We start from the raw sequence: 21,812 nt of genomic DNA, 5'->3' as shown, positions 1-21,812 counted from the left end.
GCGTCATCACCTGCTTGGCCAGTAGCTAGCGTGGTGCGTCTGCATCGGATAGATGGATCCAGTAGTAGTGCCTGCCGTGCCGGCGTAGCGTAGCGTAATGCGCCCAGATAACATTGGGCGCGGCCGCCCACAAGCTGATATTGATCGCGTGTGGTCGCTTGCTCAGCCTCGGTCAGTGGCAGATGTGGACGGAAAGGAAAGGTTAGCCTCCCGTGCCCGTGTGGCAGCCTCCAGCCTCCGTTTTGTGGGTTGGGCAGTTATTGGGCACTGCGGGGCTTCCGGGCGTCGCCCATTCTTCTCTATTCTTCTGACTGATCGTCCCCTTTTTCTTCCCGTGCGCGTATTTAATCAGCATGTGATGTGGGTGCGCGCGCACAACGTCGCAACATATGTATAATTGCTATGATTCGAATTATTGCTATAATTCGAGTTTACTCCTCGAACTAAACTAAAAATAAATAATAAATAAGTGTAAAAAGAATACTAATAGGTAGGTTTTATTTTATTTTAAAGTGAAATGGTCTGTAACCTGGTGGTTAGAGCCTCAATAGCCTCTTAGATTCTGGGTTTCATTTTAGAAAAAAATTTGATGCTAGATTTTTTTTTATTTGACATGAATTAATTATAAGTTTCATAGAGATTAAATTAGATGTTTATTAATATATATATATATTTGGTCGATTTAACTATATTAATCTTGTATCCGACTTGACGGTCCGAATTATTTGAACGAATCCGTATTAATAAAATATTCAAATATCTAAAAATAATAACCGATTTACTATCCAATCCTTCTGGGTCGCGGAAAATTTCGAACCAAATTTGGTTTATTCCACACCCGCTTCAGTCACACCTGCTCGTCAGTCACACCTGCTCGTCGAGATTTACACCATCCAGGTGGGCTCTGGTCACATTTGGGCCTCCACACTTGCCCATCTACTATTCACGTCTACAACCACATAACGCCCACTCCAGCCCATACGCGCACACATAGAACATCAAAGACATTCTGCTGCACTTCTTTAGGCGCCCAATCCTCCCCTATGGCCATAAAACCATAACAGATTTCTCAAAAAAAAAAAGCCCATAACAGATCGCACGCTAACACACCACAGAAGAACAGATTAAACAGGGACAAGAAAATAATGTCAACTACGAACAAGGCGAATTATTTGACACAGAAACACAGGGCGAAACTGCTTTCGTTTCAACCCTCCTAGAGCATCATCCAGAATTATGGTTACAACCCCTGGACAAAAGGTGACCTAAGTATGAACTCAAATCGTATAAATGTTTATCAAAGTTTCAAAGGGGCATTCGGCCCAGCAACATTTCAACCTCTCCTGCGATTTCTCAGGCAAACAAGACACACCCCTTCTAGTTGACAGTTCACCTTCACATTCATCAAACAGGCAACTCATTTCAGGTGGCATTTTGTGGTGGGACAACAAATTAATATTTGCACTGATTTCACTCTCCCTGTAAATAAACCAGGTAATCAATTTCTTTCAACCATCTCCGGACTTTTAGACTTTGACATGCCATTGCCAGCTGTCTCCATGCAATTTGCCTAAACTAGTACAGTATCAGATATGAACAAAGTATCAGACCCTGCAGAACTGATCGAACTTGAGGCTGGGTTTGGAGTACTGAGAACTCAGTATGGCTTTGGCCACGACAGCATTGGCTGCCTCCGTGAGGTACACGCCGTCCCAGCTGACAAACTTAGAGCCGTCGTCGTAGGCCATCACATCCTTAGACTGGCAGCCCTTGTTGAAATCGTAGTTGTAGGGAGGCCCTCCGTACCCACAGCATGTCATCAGCGGCTTGTCGAAGCCTGAAGAGCAGAAATGTTAATCAAGCGAGTGACCAAGGGTTTCTGAATTGTCGGATTCTGTGTGCGAGTATACAGTCGGAAACGAAAGTGAACATATTTTTGTTTGCTCACCATATTTAGTGTGGTTGGCAACCAGATCATACTTGATGGGGAATAGATCGGTGTACACTATCGTCGCATCTTTCATCTGCGCACTAAGCTGATCGCAGAGGCTGCTCAGCGCTGCGTTGAATGCAACTGCAGCTCTGTTGTAGGTCTTGAGACAGCCATACTGATCAAGATCGCTGTCATTTTTCCTCGGTATGGCAAGCTTCTGAGGCAGGCAACCGAGAGCACCCGTCCCGTGTATCCAAAAGTTTCGGCTCCCGTTGCTATACAGAGTCTGAGTTTGACAAAAACAAAAGGAACAGAGATGGGTAGTGTGCTACTGTGCTTAACATGAACTTGCAATCTAAATAGGTATTAGAAATTACAGATGAAATCATCATTTAAAAAGTTTATGCTTCAGAAGAACAGGTGTAAAGAGGATTCCTGGTTAAGGTATCCAATAAGAATGTAATAGTCAAAATCATTTATGCAACAAACTGATAAAAAGGAATATTTTACCTGAACAGCATCCTTAATCTCAGCAAGTATTGGTGGGAATTTGGCAACAACTTGATCATACGGCAAGTTGGACAGACGAGCGTTAACATCATTCTGACCTATGTCAATCATATATAGAGCATTTTGGAATCCTTGTGCATCAATTGGACCACTCAGACCTGTATTTAACAGATAGAGAAGGTATGGTCAAGGTTCTGGAGCTCTCACTCAGTGTAAGTGGTTCTCATCTTCGCTCAATTTGTACTGATCGATTCAAGAGAGAGGGATTGATCAGAGTTCAACAAACCTTGATCGATGAGTTCCAATGATCTATCTCTGAAGTATAAGAATTCCTGGACTTGTATGTGCAACGCAAACGGAACATCTCGTGGTTGTGTTGCTGCACCAGCACTGGCGAAATTTGCACCGCTGGTATAATTGGAACCCAACGCCTTCAAAAATGGGCTCAAATAGCTGATGTTCAAGCTTTCACCTGGATGACATTTGGACCAAACTCAATGTTAGCAAGAAGATCTATTCCTAGCATTGATTAGTGTTTCTCATGTACATGGAATGGAAGAGACACAATCCTGATCAAATTACAAGGTTGAAGAACAGAGCTATATGAAGGTACAATGCAGTTTTGCGGACAACATAGTACCTAAAAACCATGCATTTATCTGACGGTGTTGTGCAATATGATATGACTGCCAAGGTTTCTTTTACTCACACAGTCACAAGCCTTGCATTTAGCCGACAGTTATAACTCAATCATATGCCTCATTCAAAAACTCCAGCGTTGTTGGTGTACCTCTATATTCCAAAAGTGTTTGCAAGATAGTATATGGAACAACATGGCAAATTATTTGGGATTATTCTGAAGTCCTTGATGAACTTCAATCAGTACAGAAGACGAGCATGTGCAGATTACAAGATGCAGCTGGAGCAGGATAAATTGGAAAGGCTTGCCGATTAATGAAAACCATAGAATCGAGTTTCTCTTAAAAAAGGAAGTGTCTTGAAAGAGTTGCCCCCATTTTTTTAGATAAATCAGGTTAGACATGAAATTGATTTCACCGTTTTCTTATGTGAGCAAGTTCAGCCCTCCACTATAAGGTGCAAACAGTAATATGTATATCATAATGGTATGGAACTAGTAACAAAACAATTATAAGTCTATGTATCCAATTCAGATACCAAAATCATACTCCTTTTATACTCCTTTTCTTCGAAAGAGTTCAAGGGTGCTACTGCTACACCGAGTGCAGCTGAGGGCATGTGGCCATGTGCAGCAGCTGCACTGAGGCCGTAAGTGAATGAATGCCACCAGTTCATGGATCCAGGTCCAGGCTGCCCCATTCAAAAGGAAAGCACACGGGTATTGAATGCTCACAGCAAAAAAGAAAAAAGAAAAGAGCTGATGTATTAGTAGCACCACCGGTCTCGTTTCTGTCCATCCTTGCAAAGTTTGGGCATGATGGACTGTCCTCACGCGCCCAGCAACAAACAACATTATTAATACGGAGTCACTGGAAATATTGAGAGGGGGAGAGACATTTTTGTTCGCCCTCTCCCCTGTTAAGCAGCTGCTGGGGCAGAGTTTGCAGTAATAGCTGGAACCATATTACTCTAGTTCACAAATCACAAGGACAGGGGACTAAATGAAACTATATACTGAAGGGACAGGATCACAGGGACCAGGTAAGGTAGACTGCTCCGGAGTGCTTCACATGACAGGCCAAGATCATCCTAATTAGCCGTAGTGCTTAGTGGCTGAGTGTGAGTGCACTCTGGTGGTGGTGGGCACTGGGCAGTAGACATGATTAAGTTGGGCATTTACACCTGATACTATGGACTGTGGACACCAAGGATCCCAACCGCATCTGCAGTTTGGAAGGACAACAGCTGCTGGCCGGCTGCCAATGAATGCCGTCTGTCGGTGACTCACTCTGTAGCCTCCGGAGAGTGCAAGAGCTGCTACAAAGATACTCCTACTGTTGCTGGAGATGCCGTTCGGTATTAGCTTGTTCTCACTTTTCCAGTCACAAGAACGATGTCACAAAAATGCAGACACGGATTCAATCGGAGGTAAAGAGTACTGGTTCGGAAAAAGAACTGAACGCTCTCAAGACCAGAATGCAAGTTTGGGGATTCGATAGGGTAGGAACGCATGGGCGGCGCCGCGGAGTGGAAGTGGACTCACAGAGGAAGTCGATGGTGAGGCGGCCGTCGCAGAAGCGGCCGGTGGGGCGCGGGAAGAAGGCGCGGCCCTCCGGGCGCGTGAGGTGCCACCCCCGGGCCGCCGCCATGCCGCCGGTGTCCGAGTTGGAGTCGCCGAAGTTGAACAGCACCGGCCGGGAGCCCGGGCGGCACCTGAACCCGGAGCCCGCCGCCGCCGGCATCGCGAGCACCAGCAGCTCCAGAGCCATCAGCAGTACAGACGCTGGAAGCAAGGTTCGTCCGGCCGCACCCGCCGCCGCCCCCGCCGACATTGGTGACCGCGGCGTCGCGTGGGCGCGGGGCGCTGGCTTGGCTTGGCTCGGCCCCTGTCTGTCCGCGCGGCACGTGAGGTGCTGCGGCGCGGAAGGAGAGAGAGGTGGCGGTCGCTGTCTGCCACTGGCAGTACCGCCGGATTCTGTGGGAACTGGGGTGGCCGTATATATGCGGTGTACGAGTTGGGGAAGAGGGTAGGGGACGGATGGAGCTACTCGTTTGGCCATTTCCGTCCACAGTGGAAGGAGTAAATGAAAGAGTAAATATATTGTTTGATACTACAAATGTATTGTTTGACATTGTAGACAGAGAGGACATAAGAAACGAGGAGGGAGCAAATTTGCTCTTGCTCGGTCAGTCTGACACGGTTGAGGGAGTAACGCGCACTGCAATCATGGCGGCGTGAGGTGCCGTTGTCGTCTGCTCCGGGGTGACCGGCACTGATGATTGCGTCAAGGATACCGAGGAGCCAAAGCTTTGCTCCCTCCATTCACATCCTCCAGCTCCATTTTCTTTTCTTACATGATACTTTTGCATCGTGTTCGTGTGATCGGAGCTGATGGCTAGCTTACTCGAGCCCGTCCAAGGGCACGTGCGAGACGGCACAGGGCCTCCAGAATTGGAGGCCCCGAATTGTTATGTTAAGTCCATAGCAGATGACAGTTTAGAGCAGCAACGGCTCATGTCTGTTTAGATTAGAGGGAAATGAAGCAGTGGCTCATTGCCGATTTCTTCCACACAAAGACACTGTCGCCGTCGCCAATAACTTTGTTCGACCAATCAACATGAATACTGACACTATAACCACGTCGCTCGTCGCTCGACACCCATCCGTACCGAGGTCGAGGTGCCGTCACCGGTAGCCGCGCCGCCTGCCGCACCATCGCCGTCTTGCCGCGCCGTGTCGTCGCTGTCGCCGCGCCACGACATTGCCGCGCCCTCCACGTAGCCTGTTTGCAATTGATGATTGCGTCAAGCTAAGGCAGCCCATTAATATCGAGGAGCCAAGCTATGCCACAAGATTATATTTATCTTTCAGCCTTAAATATAGAAGATCAGGGCAAGCGAGTCAGTTCGAAAATAAGCTAATTTGCTTGACATAAGGGACATATATTCGAGAATGGAGGGAATAATCACTAAGATGATTTGATCTTTTCGCGTTACAAGCAGTGGCCGAGGCAGATTTGGAGTGAACAAGCCAATTCCTTCATCCTCCGTCTCCACTCACCTTTTTCCTATTTTCTTCTTCTTTTTCCATCTCTTCTCCTCCATCCACATAAGAATGAAAACGGATAGGATTCGCACAGATACAGATTCGGATATCTCGGATAACCGTATTTTTGTTTCCTTCCAGTTTCCATCCCTTAGGATGAAAACAGATCAGATTCATACGGATACGGCTTCGGATATCTCGGATAACCATTTTCCTATTTTCTTACCGTTTCCATCCCTGCTTCCACAGTTCCACTTTACCTCCCATGGAGTTCTCGGACAGTACGGGGACTGGAGCCCCTACACCCACCACCGCCGCCACCACCACCACCCCACTCCACCCCCCCCCCCCCCCCCAACCCCCGCCCCCTTAAATCCGCCCTTTGTTACTACCCTTGACTTCACTGACTAGTTTGCTTACACTGGATTCAATGATTAACCCATATATAGGGATGGCAATTTTACCCACGGGTACCCGGTCCGATGGGTGAGTGTATGGGTATGAAAGTTTACCTGCTGGTACAGGTATAGAATTTTACTAGTGAGTATGAGTACTGAATGCAATTAATAATCTAGTGAATCATATCATTCTCAAAATTTATATCTCATTTTCATGTGATTGTATGAACTACATAGACTGATAATGGGATTGTGTGAACTAATAGATATGAAAATGGCATTAACATTTTGCTTATTTTTTTTAGTAAAGTGTATGCATCATTATTGCATTTTTTAGATGAAATATATAAATAGAGTTGTACGCATTTACTTACATACAATTGCAAAATAAATGCTGAAGATAAGAAAAATACGGTGCATGATGAATCATTTAGTTCTCTATTTTATTAATGTCTTGCATTCACTTGTATGGCGATAAATTCAAAACTTGCTAGTCTGTATGACCAAATAATTGGTTATTTATGCTATCATTAATATATCCGATGGGTAACCGGACAGGTACTGATATAAAATTTACCTGCGAGACTACGCGGGTACGGGTATACCTTAGAGTTTTGGGTATTATCACAAGCGGGTATTTACTCTACCTACACCGTACCCGATCCGTTGCCATCCCTACTCAGCATGCATCTACTTCTATCCTTCTTAATATTTTCTACAAAACCGAAAATATCTTATATGGATGGGTAAAGTAAACCATATCTTCAAGTCCCATATCTCCAAACTATGAATCCTAATGGGTGTGAAATATAGAAATTTTAGGTCACTTCAAGATTTATATGATCCAGTCCCCTAAGATTTATGGAAATGTAATCTATATCTTTCTCTTTCCATTTATATATACTAGAATTTGAAAAGTTGTTCCAAAATATAATTTGGTGCAGTCAGTTGGTACAAAAATCAATATCATCTTAGAAAGGTATGTGAAACACAAGTTTGCTGTATAGCTTTTGTACACTAGATAAATGGTTTGGCTAACATATTGGTCAAGCTTTTCCTTCAAAAAAAACATATTGGTCAAGCTATATAAAGTTTCCTTATTAAAAAAAAAGAGAAACAAATTGGTTATTACATGATGACCATTTGTTTTTCTTATGTTGGGTGGTGTTTCGAAATCCAATTAAAGCATTATAAGAGCTCTTCTACACAGATAAAGTACATCCATTTGTTTACTTCTGTGCATGCGTTTGAAAGCATTGACAAGTGTGGTTTCTATAAGCCCCTTTATATAATGTGATGTCTTGGGTTGAATTTATTCATGTGAAACTCTTCTGGACAAGTGTGGTTTCTATATAGGCCTGAAAGTTGAAGTGAGAACAAGCCAACTCCTCGCCTCGGAGAAGGGGATTAGCCTTCGGGAGGCGAGCATATTCGCGCAGCAAGCGAGCAAACATCTCTCTCGGTTGCCCACGGGAATAGCCCTGCTCCTGACTGGTTTTCTGCTCCTGTCTCCTGACAAGGAGTGCACGTGATCCTGCATCTCCCGTCCCTTCCCTGCAATACTGCCTTACAGGATGGAATCGAATAGGCATGGAATCGAGCATTTTTTATCATATTTTAACTCGGATGCGGATATAGATATTGTCGGATACAATGCAAAACGGATGTCTCGAATTCGAATACGGATTTAGATATTTAATTGATTTGGAACATAGTTATATTCGTTTGTTTTATTCATTATAAACATATTTCGAAGATATCGCTAAGTCATTATACAATAAGGATTAAAATATATAACCGTTGTAGTTAAGAAAAAGACATATCATCAAAACATATTTATACATAAATATTTAAATAGTTAATAATATAAATATATAAAATGCAAATGAATAAATATTCTAATGGAAATATCAATAGTTATAAAGAATAAATGGAATAAAGTATATTTATAATTTTATTAATAAGTGGATAAACCAAAGTAAATTAAAATCAATATGATTATCCATATCAAAATATAGTTAATTAAATTGAAATTAATTAAACTCAATCTTTGTATATCATTAGTAATATTAAACCTAGTAGCACATGTCATTTATTCATGATCACTCTTAAACAGTTCCACTAAATGCATTATTACTAATAAAAAGGCATTATTACTAATACTAAAACTAATATATCACTAATCATTAGTTATATATATAATTTTTAATAGTTTCCTATGTGCTCATTCTTATTCGAATACGGATGTTGCGGATATTGTCGAATACGGATGTAGAATCGGATAGAGAAAAATGAGGAAAAACGAATTCGGATATATTCATTTTAGTACAACATTACAATCGGATACGAATACGGATATCCATATTAGATGCGAATACGAATACGGATATGAGAGTTGAGTGAGATCTAACTGCGCTCTATTAAGTTCGCTACTAACTAACTGCACTGTGTTCAGTTCGCTACTATGATGCACTGTATTAAGTTCATCTGAATAAAAGCTGTCCAGATGTGTAATTACAAAATTATTCATACCCTAAGAAATGGATTTGGTTGGCAAAATCTAACAATAATTAAAGGAACCCTCACACCATATCTTGTCAATTTTAAATCTCTATATTCAGATTAAAAGTCCTATAAACTTATGTACGGCCCTACTTGTATACTAACAACCACTGTTAGTTACACTGCTAGAAAAACCAGGCCGGAACCCCCTATTAGTACCGGGTAGCTGACCGGTACCGCTTGGCCGGTAATAAATGGTACATCATTTAGTACCGGTCAAGTTGCCCGGTACTAAAAGGTTTCTTTAGTACCGATCGGTGTTACCGACCGGTACTAAACTCTTTTGTGCCCAAAACGTAGCTTTTTCATTCCCGCCTCTTTTTTTCATTTTTATTCTTTTCTCTTTCCCACACCGGTTGTCACATTCAAAAAAATCACATCACAAACACAAATATTACAATCATTCTTTTCTCATTTTCTTTCCCACAACACGGATCGTCACAATCAAAAAATCACATCACAATCACAAATTTTAAAATAATACATCTCACAATCACAAATTAAAAAAATCAGAAAAAAAATCTAGAGGTAGAGCAGCTCTTGGAGCTCTCGGCCCCGTGCGCCGCCGGGAGGGCCGGCCGAGCCCCCGCGCGCCGCCAGAGGGCCGGTGGGGCCCGCGCGGCCGCCGCCTGAGGGCCGGCCGAGCCCCCGCGCGCCGCCGGAGGGCCGGCCTGGCCCCGCGCGGCCGCCGGGAGGCGGGCCCGGGCCCCGCCCCATGCGCGCCGACGGAGAGAGAGGGAGGAGAGGGAGGGAGGGAGAGAGAGGATGAGAGCACGAGGAAGAAGAAAGAGATAATAAGATGTGTGGCGTACTGGGTAGGTGCTGGTGGATATTTAATATGGACGGTGGTGGCGGTGGAGAAATTTTGTACCGGCCGCTGTCTCCTGCGGTACTAAATGTCGTCTTTTAGTACCGGCCGGTGTCTTGGGCCGGCCATTTAGTATCGGCCCAAGACACCGGCCGGTACTAAAGGAGGCTCAGGGGACGTTTAAATTTAGGCCCGGTACTAAAATGACCCCGGGACAACATTAGTACCGGACCAAAATATGTCTGGTACTAAAGGCCGAGGACGAATGAGCTTTTTTCTTGTAGTGTTAGTCCAACTGGTTTATGTTATCACACAATAACTAAAATCACTAATGGTCTTGTTAGGTTCATTTTCCTTAGTGTGTCTCTTTTTCATATATTTGTATTTCGGTCTAAACTTATAGCAAATTCTCCCAACTGATGAAAACTACTGCAAAGAAAGTCTGCGATATCTTTGTAATATAGGATACATCGAACTATCACCACGAAGAATTTGGACTAAAACATTAGTATGAGGAGAAATAAAAAAGAAAATTTTCATTAGTAGGTGGTTGGATTAGTAAGTTCAAGGGTCAAAACGAAGTGAATTGTTTGTTTGTCTAAATCTAAAGATGGAAAAAATAGACGGCCAAATGGGCATTGCCTAACGAGCGGCCCGAGACATGCCCCACTAAAGGATGGCCCAAGCACAACACAGCCCGGTCCTACTCGTGATCAAGCCAGGACGGCCTGATACAACCATACCGTGCTTGGGCCGACATCTGAGCCCGTCAATAGCAAGAGCACGATCAGTTCAACTCTTAGCCCATTAAGCCCGACACCTCGTACATAAGCCTGCAATCATCGCTCTCAACTTAATTCACATATTGGCTAGCGGTGCCTAACCGAAAAGGATGCAGGATGCACACAACCTCTTCACTCAAGGTCACTCTCAATAACACTCCTCCGACTCGATTATCTAGTTCACAATCTAGGTAATTATGCGATGACACTTCTCTCGCATTTCATGACACTCCTCCTCTCTTCTACCACATCAGCAAATTTAATATTCATGACACTCCCATGACTCGCCCATTAAAATTGGCCTAATTAGAAAACAGAGCAATTAATTTTTTTGCCAACCTTAATTACGGAGTGAATGTGCACCCTGTTGCACTGGTATTGACCCATGCGACGACCTTACATGGGCTGTGTTTAGTTTCAAAATTTCTCTCTCCAAATTTCACTATTCACCTATCACATCAAATCTTTTGCCTTATGAATGGAGCATTAAATATCGGTAAATAAAAAAACTAATTGCATAATTTTGATGTACACGACGAGACGAATCTTTTGAGCCTAGTTAGGTCATAGTATGACAACAATTACCACAAACAAACAAAAAGTGCTACAGTGTGCTACAGTGTCCGATGTGACTCTTTTTACCACCATTTTACAGATCTAAACACAGCCATGGTAGTGACAAGGTGAAATGGCCACCTGTAAAAGTGGCAAAAAAATTACTTCCAACTCTCAGCCCAATCTGATTTTTTGCCACTCTTACTGGGTGAATGGCAGTCTAATTACTATGCTAACCCATTGTCTTTGATCCAAATGGTAGTAACAGGGTGAGTTGACCACCCGTAGAAGTGGCAACAGTAATCCATGGTGAAATTGATTACTGTTTTCTACAGGAAAGCAAAATCCTGTAGCGAGAACCGTCTAGCTGTGCCTGTGCAGACTGTTGTCATGAATCCAGACATGTGCTGATGTGTAGACTACGGAGGCCCAAAATCCGTGCTACAACATTCGAAAAGGACATGTAAATTTAGCACCCAGTTTCTTGATCAAACATCAGGACATTAATTAGTAAAAGGAAAGAACCGTGGATCGTATCTACACACATGCATGTGTATGTTATCATGTTTGATGTAGTACAAATTAAGCCTCAAACTGAAGGCCAATAATCCCCACAAAACCACTAGATAGGTTGGGCCACCTTCCATCATTTGCTTCTAAGTCAACACAATCAATGGTGTCACAGAATTGCTCCTTTGTTGAACGAGCTCGACCCTGAGCAGCGGTACGGTGAACCAGCTCGTCGATCTCCACGAACTCGCTGCAATCATATCTTGATTCTTGGCCATCATATTTGTACCATCACTTGCCATGCATGGGCAAAAAAATTAATTAAACCGAACGAGATCGAGCTAGCTAGCCATCGTTGTTGGGCAGGAGCGTCGCGTTGACGAGGCTGGCGATGGTGACCCTGGGCGTGGAGTGGTTGCCGGTGAGCAGCTTGGCGGCGACGATGGCGTTGGCGGCCTCGGTGAAGTGCACGCCGTCCCAGCTGGCGAAGCGCGCGCCGACGTCGCAGAGCTGCATCTCCGCCGACATGCAGGCCTTGAAGTGGTGGTAGTTGTAGGGCGGGCCGCCGTAGCCGCAGCACGCCATGAGGGGCCGCGCGATGCCGTGCGCGGCGTGGCTGGCCACCAGGTCGTACTTGGCGGCGTACACGTCGACGAAGACGAGCGCGGCGTCCACCATGCGCCGCCGGAGCTCCGCGCAGGCGGCCGCGAGCAGCGCGTTGAAGCGCCGCGCGGCGGCGTTGTAGGTCTCGAGGCAGCCGTGGGCGTCGAGGTCGGCGTCGTCGTCCCGCGGGATCGCCAGCTTCTGCGGCAGGCAGCCCAGCGCGCCGGTGCCGTGGATCCAGAACTTGCGGCCGCCGTGCGCGTACAGGGTCTACAGGGTTGGTTGGTTGGTTCAGGAGTCACCCTCTCGATCCAGTTCAGAGTCCAGACAAGTCGTAGCAGGAATCTACAGAGATATACTATACTAGTAGTCTAGTAGAGATAGAATTGGATTTGTTTACCTCGATGGTGTACTTGATCTGAGCGACGACAGAGGGGATCTTGGCAAGCACTTGGTCGAAGGGCAGGTGCATGTAAGCAGACAGGTCGTTCTGCCCGATGTCGATGGTGTAGATGGCCCTTCGGAACCCGTCGCGGTCGATGGGGGGCTTCTGGCCTGCATCTCCCGACCTCCCATCAGATCAGCAAACAAGCTACCAGTTCGCTTGCCAGACGACAGAGATCGATTGATTCACCGGCCGTTACCTAGGTCGATCATCTCCATGGATCTGTCCCGGAAGTAGAGCCACTGGTGGAGCTGCACGTCCAGCGAGAAGGGCGACCCGCCCGGCGACGCCGTGGACCCGCCGACGGCGAAGTTGGCGCCGTTCCTGAAGTCCGCGCCCAGCGCCTTGAGGTACGGGCTCAGGTACGGCGTCTGCAGGCTCTCACCTGCACATCACGGCACAGGAACACTTTCATTCACTTTCAAAGATCACCACCCAAAGTTATGAATCTCAGATCGCTTGGCGACGATGATTTGCACTGAATTTTGCCCCCCACAGGCACAGCTGCTGGTGCTGGGAGCTAGCAGTTCCTGCTGTGCAGAGTGCAGACATGTGTCCATGAACGGACCTTGGGGTCGACATAAATGATAAATCTCCTTTCGTGATCCCATTATTATGGCGATGCTTGACACGTCGCTATCCTCACCACCTTTTCCTCCGCTTCCATCCATCTCAAATGCATGTTCTTCTTTTTTTTTTCCTTTGTATGAAGTGGTTTAAACTCTTTTTTTATCTGGTAATTTGTTTGTTGGTGACATTTTCGTGTGAACAAAGTAGGGTAGGGGCTAGCAGGATCCTATCACACTGTTGTATTCAGTTCTGAGATTGTCGTCTGGGCTCTTACAGTTAAGTTGAAGGATTTGCAGAACTTTTGTCAACTAGGGATGAAACAAAGACGAAGAATTTCGCTGTTTCGCTTAAAAGTTTGATTCCAAGCGTGGCGGGAAAGCAGGAAGGGAGCAGGGGAGTGGACTTACAGATGAAGTCGATGACGAGGCGGCCGTCGGAGAGCCTGCCGGTGGGCCGGCGGAAGAAGGTCCGGCCCTCCGGCAGGTTGAGGTTCATGCCGTTGACCGCCGCCATGCCGCCCGTGTCGGAGTTGGAGTCCCCGAAGTTGAAGATCACCACGGGCGACGGCGGCGGCGCCGGTGGGGTATCCCGCCGGGCACCAGCAGCGGCGTGGGCGAGGCGTCCGGCGGCCCCCGCCGGCGGCGCGACGGCCAGGAAGCCGTACCCCGCGGCGGCCGGCGCGTACCTGAGGCAGGCGAGCACGACCGCGGCCGCCACCCCGGCCATGATGAGGTAGTGCTGCAGCCGCAGCGCGGCGCCTGGCCCCGCCACCGCGCCGGCGCCACCGCCACTGGTCATCCTGTTCCTCCGCTACCCGACGACGAGCTCGTCCGTTCCCCTCCCCCTCTACCTGCTGCCTCTGTGCTCCTGACGCCCGGCGCGCGGCGCGGGTGATGATGCCCGTGCCGGGTATTATAAACCCAACAGTACTGTCCCGGCCGGAGCCGGCCGGAGCACGCGCGCGTGTCAGTGCGCGGCCGGGCTGGCGGGCGCGTACCCGCGCTTGTACCTGACCTGCCGCGCACGTAGTAGCTCGCCGCGGCTCCTCCTCTTGGTTGGAAGGCGACGATCGAGACGGACGGGAGCGGCGCGGCACCCGGAGTCAAGGGGGGATTTGGTGGCGAGGCGCGGGTAATTAAGGTGTGGGGGGCGTGCGGGGGACGCGGCCGCGGCCGGAACGGCGACGCCGCATCGGCCCGGGCGACGGGCATCAGGTAGGTAGGTGCCGGGCCGCGGCCAGGGAAAAAGGGCTGGGCGCGCGTGACAATAATGGCGCAGGACCGGGCGGGGATGCCGATCGATCGGCCGGCCCATCAACAGCTCGCTCGGCAGGTCGCTCGTTCTGTCGGCTCCGCTCGCCGCGCTCGCACTGGCACTGGCACGTCGCGTGTTCGACACCTCCACTCCGACAGATGGAGCGAGTGCAGGAGTGGGGCTGAGGCCTACGGTTCCCGTCGACTGTGATGGTATCTCGTTCGTATCCAGCAAGCTGGGAGCCAGGTTCGTGTCCACCTGTATGGACGCGAACGCAGATGAGCCGCTGGTAGTGGCCGCGCGCAGCAGCAGCAGCGTCCTTGTCCGGCATGGCGACAGGGTGCGAGGCGAGCGCAACGGGGATGAGCGAGGAGGCGGCGGCCGTGCCATGCGTGCCGAGCACTGGATCCCCCCGCGCGGCGGGTGCGACGTCGCTACGCAACCCCGGATGCTCATGTTTTTAACCCCGCGCGCCGGCCGGCCGGGTGGCAAGCCGGAAAGGGACGCGCCGACGATCGCCTGATCGACGACGGGTCGGGGATTTCAACCGTCGGAAGATTTCAGCCGCGAGCGGGAGCGAGGATGCGTCGACGTCGGCGTTGGGTGGGGGTGGGACGCGCCGTGTCCTTTGCGGTGAGGCCGACGACGACCGACGCCTTTTGCAGCTATAGTGCTCTGGACGTGTCCGGAATCTGGAGAGATCGCCAGCAAAGACTCCACCAGTCGACCCGCGCTCATGTCCCATCCAACGCTTATACACAGGACATGAGCAGACAAGCTACGGTTGCAATATATGTTTTTGAAAACTAACTACGGTTGCAATCAGCCGACATGACTCCTGGGCAATGCCCATCGTACATAAGGGTCCATCATGGCCTCATGGGTAAAAATTATCTCATCATCAGACAAGAAACAAATCACACCACTGTCCCCAGATGCCCAATTTCTTTTCTCCTTTTTTTCTTAATGTGGTGAAAGAACGTCTTATATTGTCTATTCTTTCTTTTCCAAAAAGCAACCCTCAGCACGATAATGCCAAACCATTTTATCCACCAGGGAACTAGAATCTAACTATTCCTCCTTTTCCCCCCCTTTTCATGCCATAGCAAAGCTGGGAAACCACCAGCCGAAGACAGACATTTTACCAAAAGAAAATTAAAACCTGGGACCCAAAATAAACCCGGAAGGAGAAATTGTGAAACCAGAATAAAAAAAAACTCCCACTAGCCACCTACACCTCCGAACAGTCAACCCGAACCGGCATCGAGCCAATTGTCACCACACTCACTGTGCTACTCTTTCGGTCAGCTTCCCCTGTCTTGGAACTGATCTTGAGCGATCCAAGTTTGGCGGCGATCTTTTGTTCTTCACTGCTCTCTGATACTGCACCAGCGGAGCTGCGGACTCCATTTAGACGCTTTTCAGGTGGCTTTGACGAACCTTGAGCGGCACTGTCTGTGTGCTGCCGTGGATTCTCAACCTTCTTCCAGAATTGCTGCTTCCCCTCCGCACCTGTCTTCAAGCTTGAAGTTGGTGGCTGGTTGGTTACAGTTTTTGCTGCATCCTCCTGGCTCTGATTGCCACTGCACTGGTTTTCTTGTTGTCCATTCTCTTTCCCAGTCTCAGTCGCCTGTTTTTCAGAGAGCTCTACACATGGCTCCTGAGATTTTATCATCTTAGGATCATGTTGCTTCTCTGACGAATTTTGTACTTCTGATGTCCTGTCTATCAGCATGCTCCTGGATTTTGTCTGCTTAGTGTCAGGCGCATCCTTTGTATGCTGTGAGGCAGGTATAAAATCTGGGGCGTTATAGCTCAGCTTGCACCTTCGGTGAGGTCTATACTGCGCTTCTTCCACCTCATATTTCATGAAATCATCAAACAAGCACTCCTTTACTTTCATGTCCTTGAAGATCTTAAGCACAGACATTCCAGGGATGTATGGTACCTGGCGATGAGACATTGCAAGAGATCATGAGAACAGACATATGTGCTCATAAAAGAGCAAAGCCATTACAGCAAGTGACAAGGAAAATGCTCAAGAGAAATATACATGATCTTATGGAACTCCATGAAAATGAAACTTCCTAAAATTAAACAGTTTAACAGTGCTAACAAATCTTCAATGCAAAAAATGGACATGGCCCACTTACTTCTTGTGTATCTCTGCTGTGTGTGACAGGCTTGTTTTCATTGTTCTGCAGTGTGATATGCTGCAAACAATAATTTGGAATATCCTTAACAATGTACCATCTCACAGGAAAGCATCCGGTCCATTTATCCTGACACCAGAAGTCCATGTCCTTGTGAAAATCGACAGGACCAACCATCTCAGCCATGCCACAGAAGTGCCCACTGCCATTCACCTGATAAACACAATCACAAATGAGATAATTGAACACTGAGCAAGAATAATTTTACAAATGTTCATTAGATAAACACTCACAGAGAAGAACAAGAACACCGGACACTTGGTAGAATTCCTCCTCGATATCCTGTCAGCATCCCTGAATGCACTATCCAGCTTGCTGTTACCATTGGAGGAACTTGACCATACACCATACTTGATTGATTTGTGGACATCTGCCTCACCAATTGACTTGATAACAAAGAACTTTGCATATGTGTAATCCATCTGGAAGTCATCTCTGTTGTATTCATCGGTCCTTATAAGGATTGTCCCATCTGGATTGCCAATAGGGAGCCTTGACGTATACGATCTCACAAGTATGGCAGAGCTCTTCTGATTGCTTGGTTTCCTGGAATCAGCTAAGCTATGTTCATTTAACAAATGAACCTTTTGGCCAGGAGCACTCGACTTTGAAGAAGGCTGAAATTTCTCAGCAGCAGCCCACTTCTGAAGATCAGATGCAGCATATCCAAAATTTCCAGACAGTTTTGCCATTGGTAAAGGCTTGGCGGCAGATATTGTCCTTTCAAGCAAATGTGCTGATGCCTGTCAAAAACGAAAGACAAACCAGTTAGATGAGATAGTACATAGAAGAAAAAGGAAAACTACTCACTAGATCAACTTAAGTCGATTTACATGTTCAGTTACATCAAGCCCCAAACAAAATCATGTCCAAAACACTATCAAGCTATGTTTGTAATTTGAGTTCCCTTAGTTGTAATAGTCCCAAAAAGAAAAAAAAGTTAATGCCCCTATAAGTTACTGGAAGTTAACTTTCTCCTAAATAGCTATTAGGCTACTTGCTAAAGATGCTATAATGAACACCCCACCTAATGCAATTCCAGAGAAAAATTCAATGACAACCAGCCAAATTTTTGTGATGCATTGGATTGCCTAACAAGTATTGCATTCAAAATTTATCCTTAACAAAATGACATGAACATGTCCACATGGGGTAATGAGATGTGCAGGAGGCTCAACAGAGCCAATATCTGAAAAGGCTAATCTACATTGTTGCAGAAAATTAAATAGTTCATATTGAACAACAGTTAACAAAATAAATGTAACCTGACAAAAGAAAGAGCCAACAATTACTTGCAAATTTGCCTACCTGTGAAGCATGAGGGGGTTTAATAGGTGTCATGGATCTATCTGGCAATTCTTGCTTCTGGGCAACTGAATTATGCAGTTGAAGCTTTGGAGGTTTTGCATGGTCCTGAAACTGCTTTGAAGAGACAATAGTAGACTGTACAGGTGGATTTGCAGCAATGTCACTTTTGGTGGTAACAGGAGCAATTAAAGGAAATGCTGCATTTGCCGATGGTGCAGCATAACCTGGTATGCCAGGGAGGAAGGCAACATTGCAGTGAAGAGGTGCAGTCACACTTCCTGGGACACTATCTTGTGCATAAGGAAGAACAGCTGAAATGTAATAAGGGGTGGTGGCTATTTGGCATGTGGAGCTAGCAGGGTCAGCAACATATTCCTGGGGCACAAATGGGCCATCGGATATGAAAGAAGGATCAACAGGGTAAGGACTGCAGGAAGGATGCATAGGTCCAGTGTCTGGGGCAGCATAGTACACGCATTGCATGCCTTCGGTCTGCAAACAACATGAAAGAAGGAACAATTTAGAACACATATATTCTTGAAAAGGAAAATTTTAAGATTGTAAGGAGAATTAATTAAGCATTGAGTGAGACTGTTATATTGTACTAACCGTGTAAAAAGGATCTTGACCATCATATCCTATAGAGTTTGGGTGGTTATACCATTCCATAGGCGATCCAACTTCTGCATTTGACAAATTGGTCACAACCAAATGGAATAGACAAAAGAGCCACACCAACAACAGAAACAACACCAAGATAGGATATCTCATTACCTGCATAACCATATGGGTAGGGATTTGCAGCAGCAGGAACAAAAACATTTTGTCCATACATAAATTCAGGGGTCATTCCCAGCTCCATGAAATTCACTTTGGAACAAGTGTCTTGTTCAACTCCAATGTTCAAATCAGCTGGAATTCATAGTGTTAGGGATGTTATTGACAATTTAACAATGCAATCAATGCAAACAAAATAAATAAGCTCATTTTATGTCTTTACTCAATAGGTAGGGCAAAGTGGCACGTGCATGAATTGAGAAGTCCACAAAAAGATGCGACCCGAAAAAATGTTAAAGAACATGCAGCTAGTTATATATGGAATATTTGGAAACATATGTCATCAACAACAAGGTCGCTGTTGCTAAAAAAGTTAGACCAAGCAATAGGACTGCATGTTTACCGAAGATTTATCCACAGAAAGTGAATACAACTTCACGGCCATATTTATAAAATCAAGTTTACATATGGAAAGTATAGGCCATATTAGTATGCTTTCAATAATAGATGTTTCCTACGTGAAACGATGCAGAAGAATAATGTTCACGTGTCACAAACATGTTAGAGCAAGTACAACAAAGGGCTATAAGCCCTTTGTTTACTTATGTGGCAGAGAGAGAAAACAAAAAGTTGGAGAAGAGGCTCTTATGCAAGAGCCGCCTCTTCACACGCTCCTAGGCAGTGAGAGTAAATAAAGTGGAGAGAGAAAGAAACAGAAAGTGATCATGGGCCCATTGGAAGAGACAACCTATTGTATTGAGTTATTTTATAAGCGCCTCTTATAAATTTAAGAGACAATAACGGGCTCTATTATTGAACATGCTCTTAGGACTCAGGACAATGTTTCCAGTACTCAAACAATGTGAAACACTGTTACGCGGATACTCCTAGAAGGTGGCGTATTCATATCCGTTTTTTTAGGATACGGCGGATACGTATCCGTATCCTGAGTCCCAAAAAACACTGATATGCGGATACTCCTAGGAGGTGGCGTATCCGTATCCGATACGTATCGGATACGGATACGCCCCGGATACGCCTCGGATACGTTTCTAGCCGTATCCTAAAAAAACGGATACGTATTTGCTTGGATACGCGTATCCGATACTTTTGGGCCAGATGGGATACAGCCCAAAGCAGTAATCAGCCCACCCAAATGCTGTTTTGGTAGTAAGAGATGATACAAAATGATGAACTTGCTTCAATAGAACTGTAGAACTAGATGAGCAACAACTGAAGAACCCCTTGTGGAATCAGTTGTGCTTTTAGAGAATGCTAGTTATAGAGGTAATGTTATATGGACATACAAATATTGCACATTTGAGTATAGGGGAAGTTACTCAAGAGTAAAATCTCACTTGCTAAATATCTATGTGATATTTATATATAATTATTAATTATCCTAGCCGTATCCCGATATCAGTGTTTTTTGGGAAAGTGTGTATCCGCGTATCTGATACGTATCGTATCCGATACCCGTACCAGTATCCGTGTAACATAGGTGGAAAGTGCAAACCAATAGTAATCTTCTACTGGTGTGAAGACAAAATATTTTTAAGCTCAACGATGGCAATATATACAAACAACACTATGTTAACAGTAACAGCTGAGGGAACTGCGAGTGGGTTGAAATTCTTTTACTAGTATGGTTTTCAGAAAGATGGAATGATAGTGCAAATGTCAAAATTCCTTACGTGAGATATGCTTCCCTTCAAGAAATAGAATGATGGAACGGTGGTGCATATGCCAAAATTGTGTCATTTTTTAATAACAGCATGTATTAACCGTAAGAAACTACCCGTATTAAATAACGTTCAATATCTAGAGTTTGGAAGCATTAGCAGATTTCTGTGTACAAAATTATACCACGCGTCATCAATAAAGCAACGAAAATACTGCTGGTAACATTTAGGAGGATCTGTTCGTGAATAGAATTTGGCAGCGCAACCATCGTTTGAACGACCAGTAACCCAAACCAAGAAAAAATTGGCACCTCATGCCGAATCGTCCACAACAAGGCCTAAAGCGGACACCAAATTCAACAGCAGATCTCCAATTCACTTATCCATACGCCGCAACAGAGTCTGAACCCTAGATCCGAATACCAATGGACACGACACCGTCAGAGATCCCGCACCGCGTGCATCGAAACGTCGCGCCCTGCTCCAAACCATGAGATCCCCTCCTCAACCATCAAACATGGCCGGGCCAGCAAACGGCATCTCGAGGGGCAACACGACCAGTAAGAGGACACAGGGGCAGAGGGCGAGGGGAGTGGCAGGTACTCACCGATCAGGACGCGATCCCGGTCGCCGGCGGCGGAAACCCTAACCCTGGGAGAGAGAGAGAGCGCGCGCAGGCCGAGCGCGAGGCGGCGGCGAGGCTGTGAGGGAGAGCGGCGAGGCGGAAACAAAGCGGGAAATGGGAGCGGAGTCGGGGACGGGGGAGGCCAAAAAAAAACATACAAGTCTTTTCTCTCGGCCCGCGCCCCTTCTTCACCCTGGTTTTGCTTTTATTTTGGGATCTCTTCTGCGGTTGGACGGTTCTGCCCCCGGTACATAAGGCGGTTCCAGAACTGGCCGGGGTCGATGCCTGTGACACGTGGGACCCGCCGCGGATCAGGCCAGGACTCCGTTGGAAACCTGCAGGGTTCCCTTTCCCGGGTGGGAATAGGTGGCCTGGAAGAACGGAGAAATCGGCTCCCCAATGACAGTGGGTCCAGTTTTAGGTTGACCCCACGTGACAGCTAACGCGGTCTTGGTTGGAAACGGACCCGCTTTTTGCTGCGGAAAAGTCACTTTATTTAGGCCAGAAATATTTATAGTTTTATTTTCTCCTTTTTTGTCTTGAAATGTCCTTTTTTTTTACGCCTAGTCTTGAAAGGTCCCTTGCCCCGGAA

The 21,812-nt window shown here is 46.3% G+C and overlaps 3 protein-coding genes across 3 annotated transcripts; all 3 read right to left on the bottom strand.

The window, feature by feature from the left end:
• Window positions 1-1,131: 1,131 nt before the first annotated feature.
• LOC120675929 (GDSL esterase/lipase LIP-4-like) lies at window positions 1,132-5,076 on the bottom strand. The gene is made up of 5 exons (XM_039957133.1): window positions 4,626-5,076; window positions 2,730-2,915; window positions 2,444-2,601; window positions 1,949-2,219; window positions 1,132-1,837 (listed from the first exon to the last, which is right to left on the bottom strand). The coding sequence occupies exons 1-5, from the start codon at window positions 4,912-4,914 to the stop codon at window positions 1,605-1,607; spliced, it is 1,137 nt and encodes a 378-aa protein (XP_039813067.1). The 5' UTR covers window positions 4,915-5,076; the 3' UTR covers window positions 1,132-1,604.
• Window positions 5,077-11,713: 6,637 nt separating this feature from the next.
• LOC120674377 (GDSL esterase/lipase At1g09390-like) lies at window positions 11,714-14,558 on the bottom strand. The gene is made up of 4 exons (XM_039955557.1): window positions 13,769-14,558; window positions 12,991-13,176; window positions 12,747-12,901; window positions 11,714-12,616 (listed from the first exon to the last, which is right to left on the bottom strand). The coding sequence occupies exons 1-4, from the start codon at window positions 14,157-14,159 to the stop codon at window positions 12,089-12,091; spliced, it is 1,260 nt and encodes a 419-aa protein (XP_039811491.1). The 5' UTR covers window positions 14,160-14,558; the 3' UTR covers window positions 11,714-12,088.
• Window positions 14,559-15,549: 991 nt separating this feature from the next.
• On the bottom strand, window positions 15,550-21,400 carry LOC120673275. The gene is made up of 7 exons (XM_039954041.1): window positions 21,203-21,400; window positions 18,911-19,048; window positions 18,746-18,819; window positions 18,137-18,628; window positions 17,062-17,571; window positions 16,769-16,981; window positions 15,550-16,563 (listed from the first exon to the last, which is right to left on the bottom strand). Exons 2-7 carry the CDS (start codon window positions 18,996-18,998, stop codon window positions 15,847-15,849), a joined length of 2,094 nt encoding a protein of 697 aa, XP_039809975.1. The 5' UTR covers window positions 18,999-19,048; window positions 21,203-21,400; the 3' UTR covers window positions 15,550-15,846.
• Window positions 21,401-21,812: the final 412 nt, after the last annotated feature.

Source organism: Panicum virgatum, chromosome 5N, assembly GCF_016808335.1.
Source record: "Panicum virgatum strain AP13 chromosome 5N, P.virgatum_v5, whole genome shotgun sequence".
NCBI lineage: Eukaryota > Viridiplantae > Streptophyta > Magnoliopsida > Poales > Poaceae > Panicum > Panicum virgatum.
This window is presented reverse-complemented; position numbering and strand designations above follow the sequence as displayed.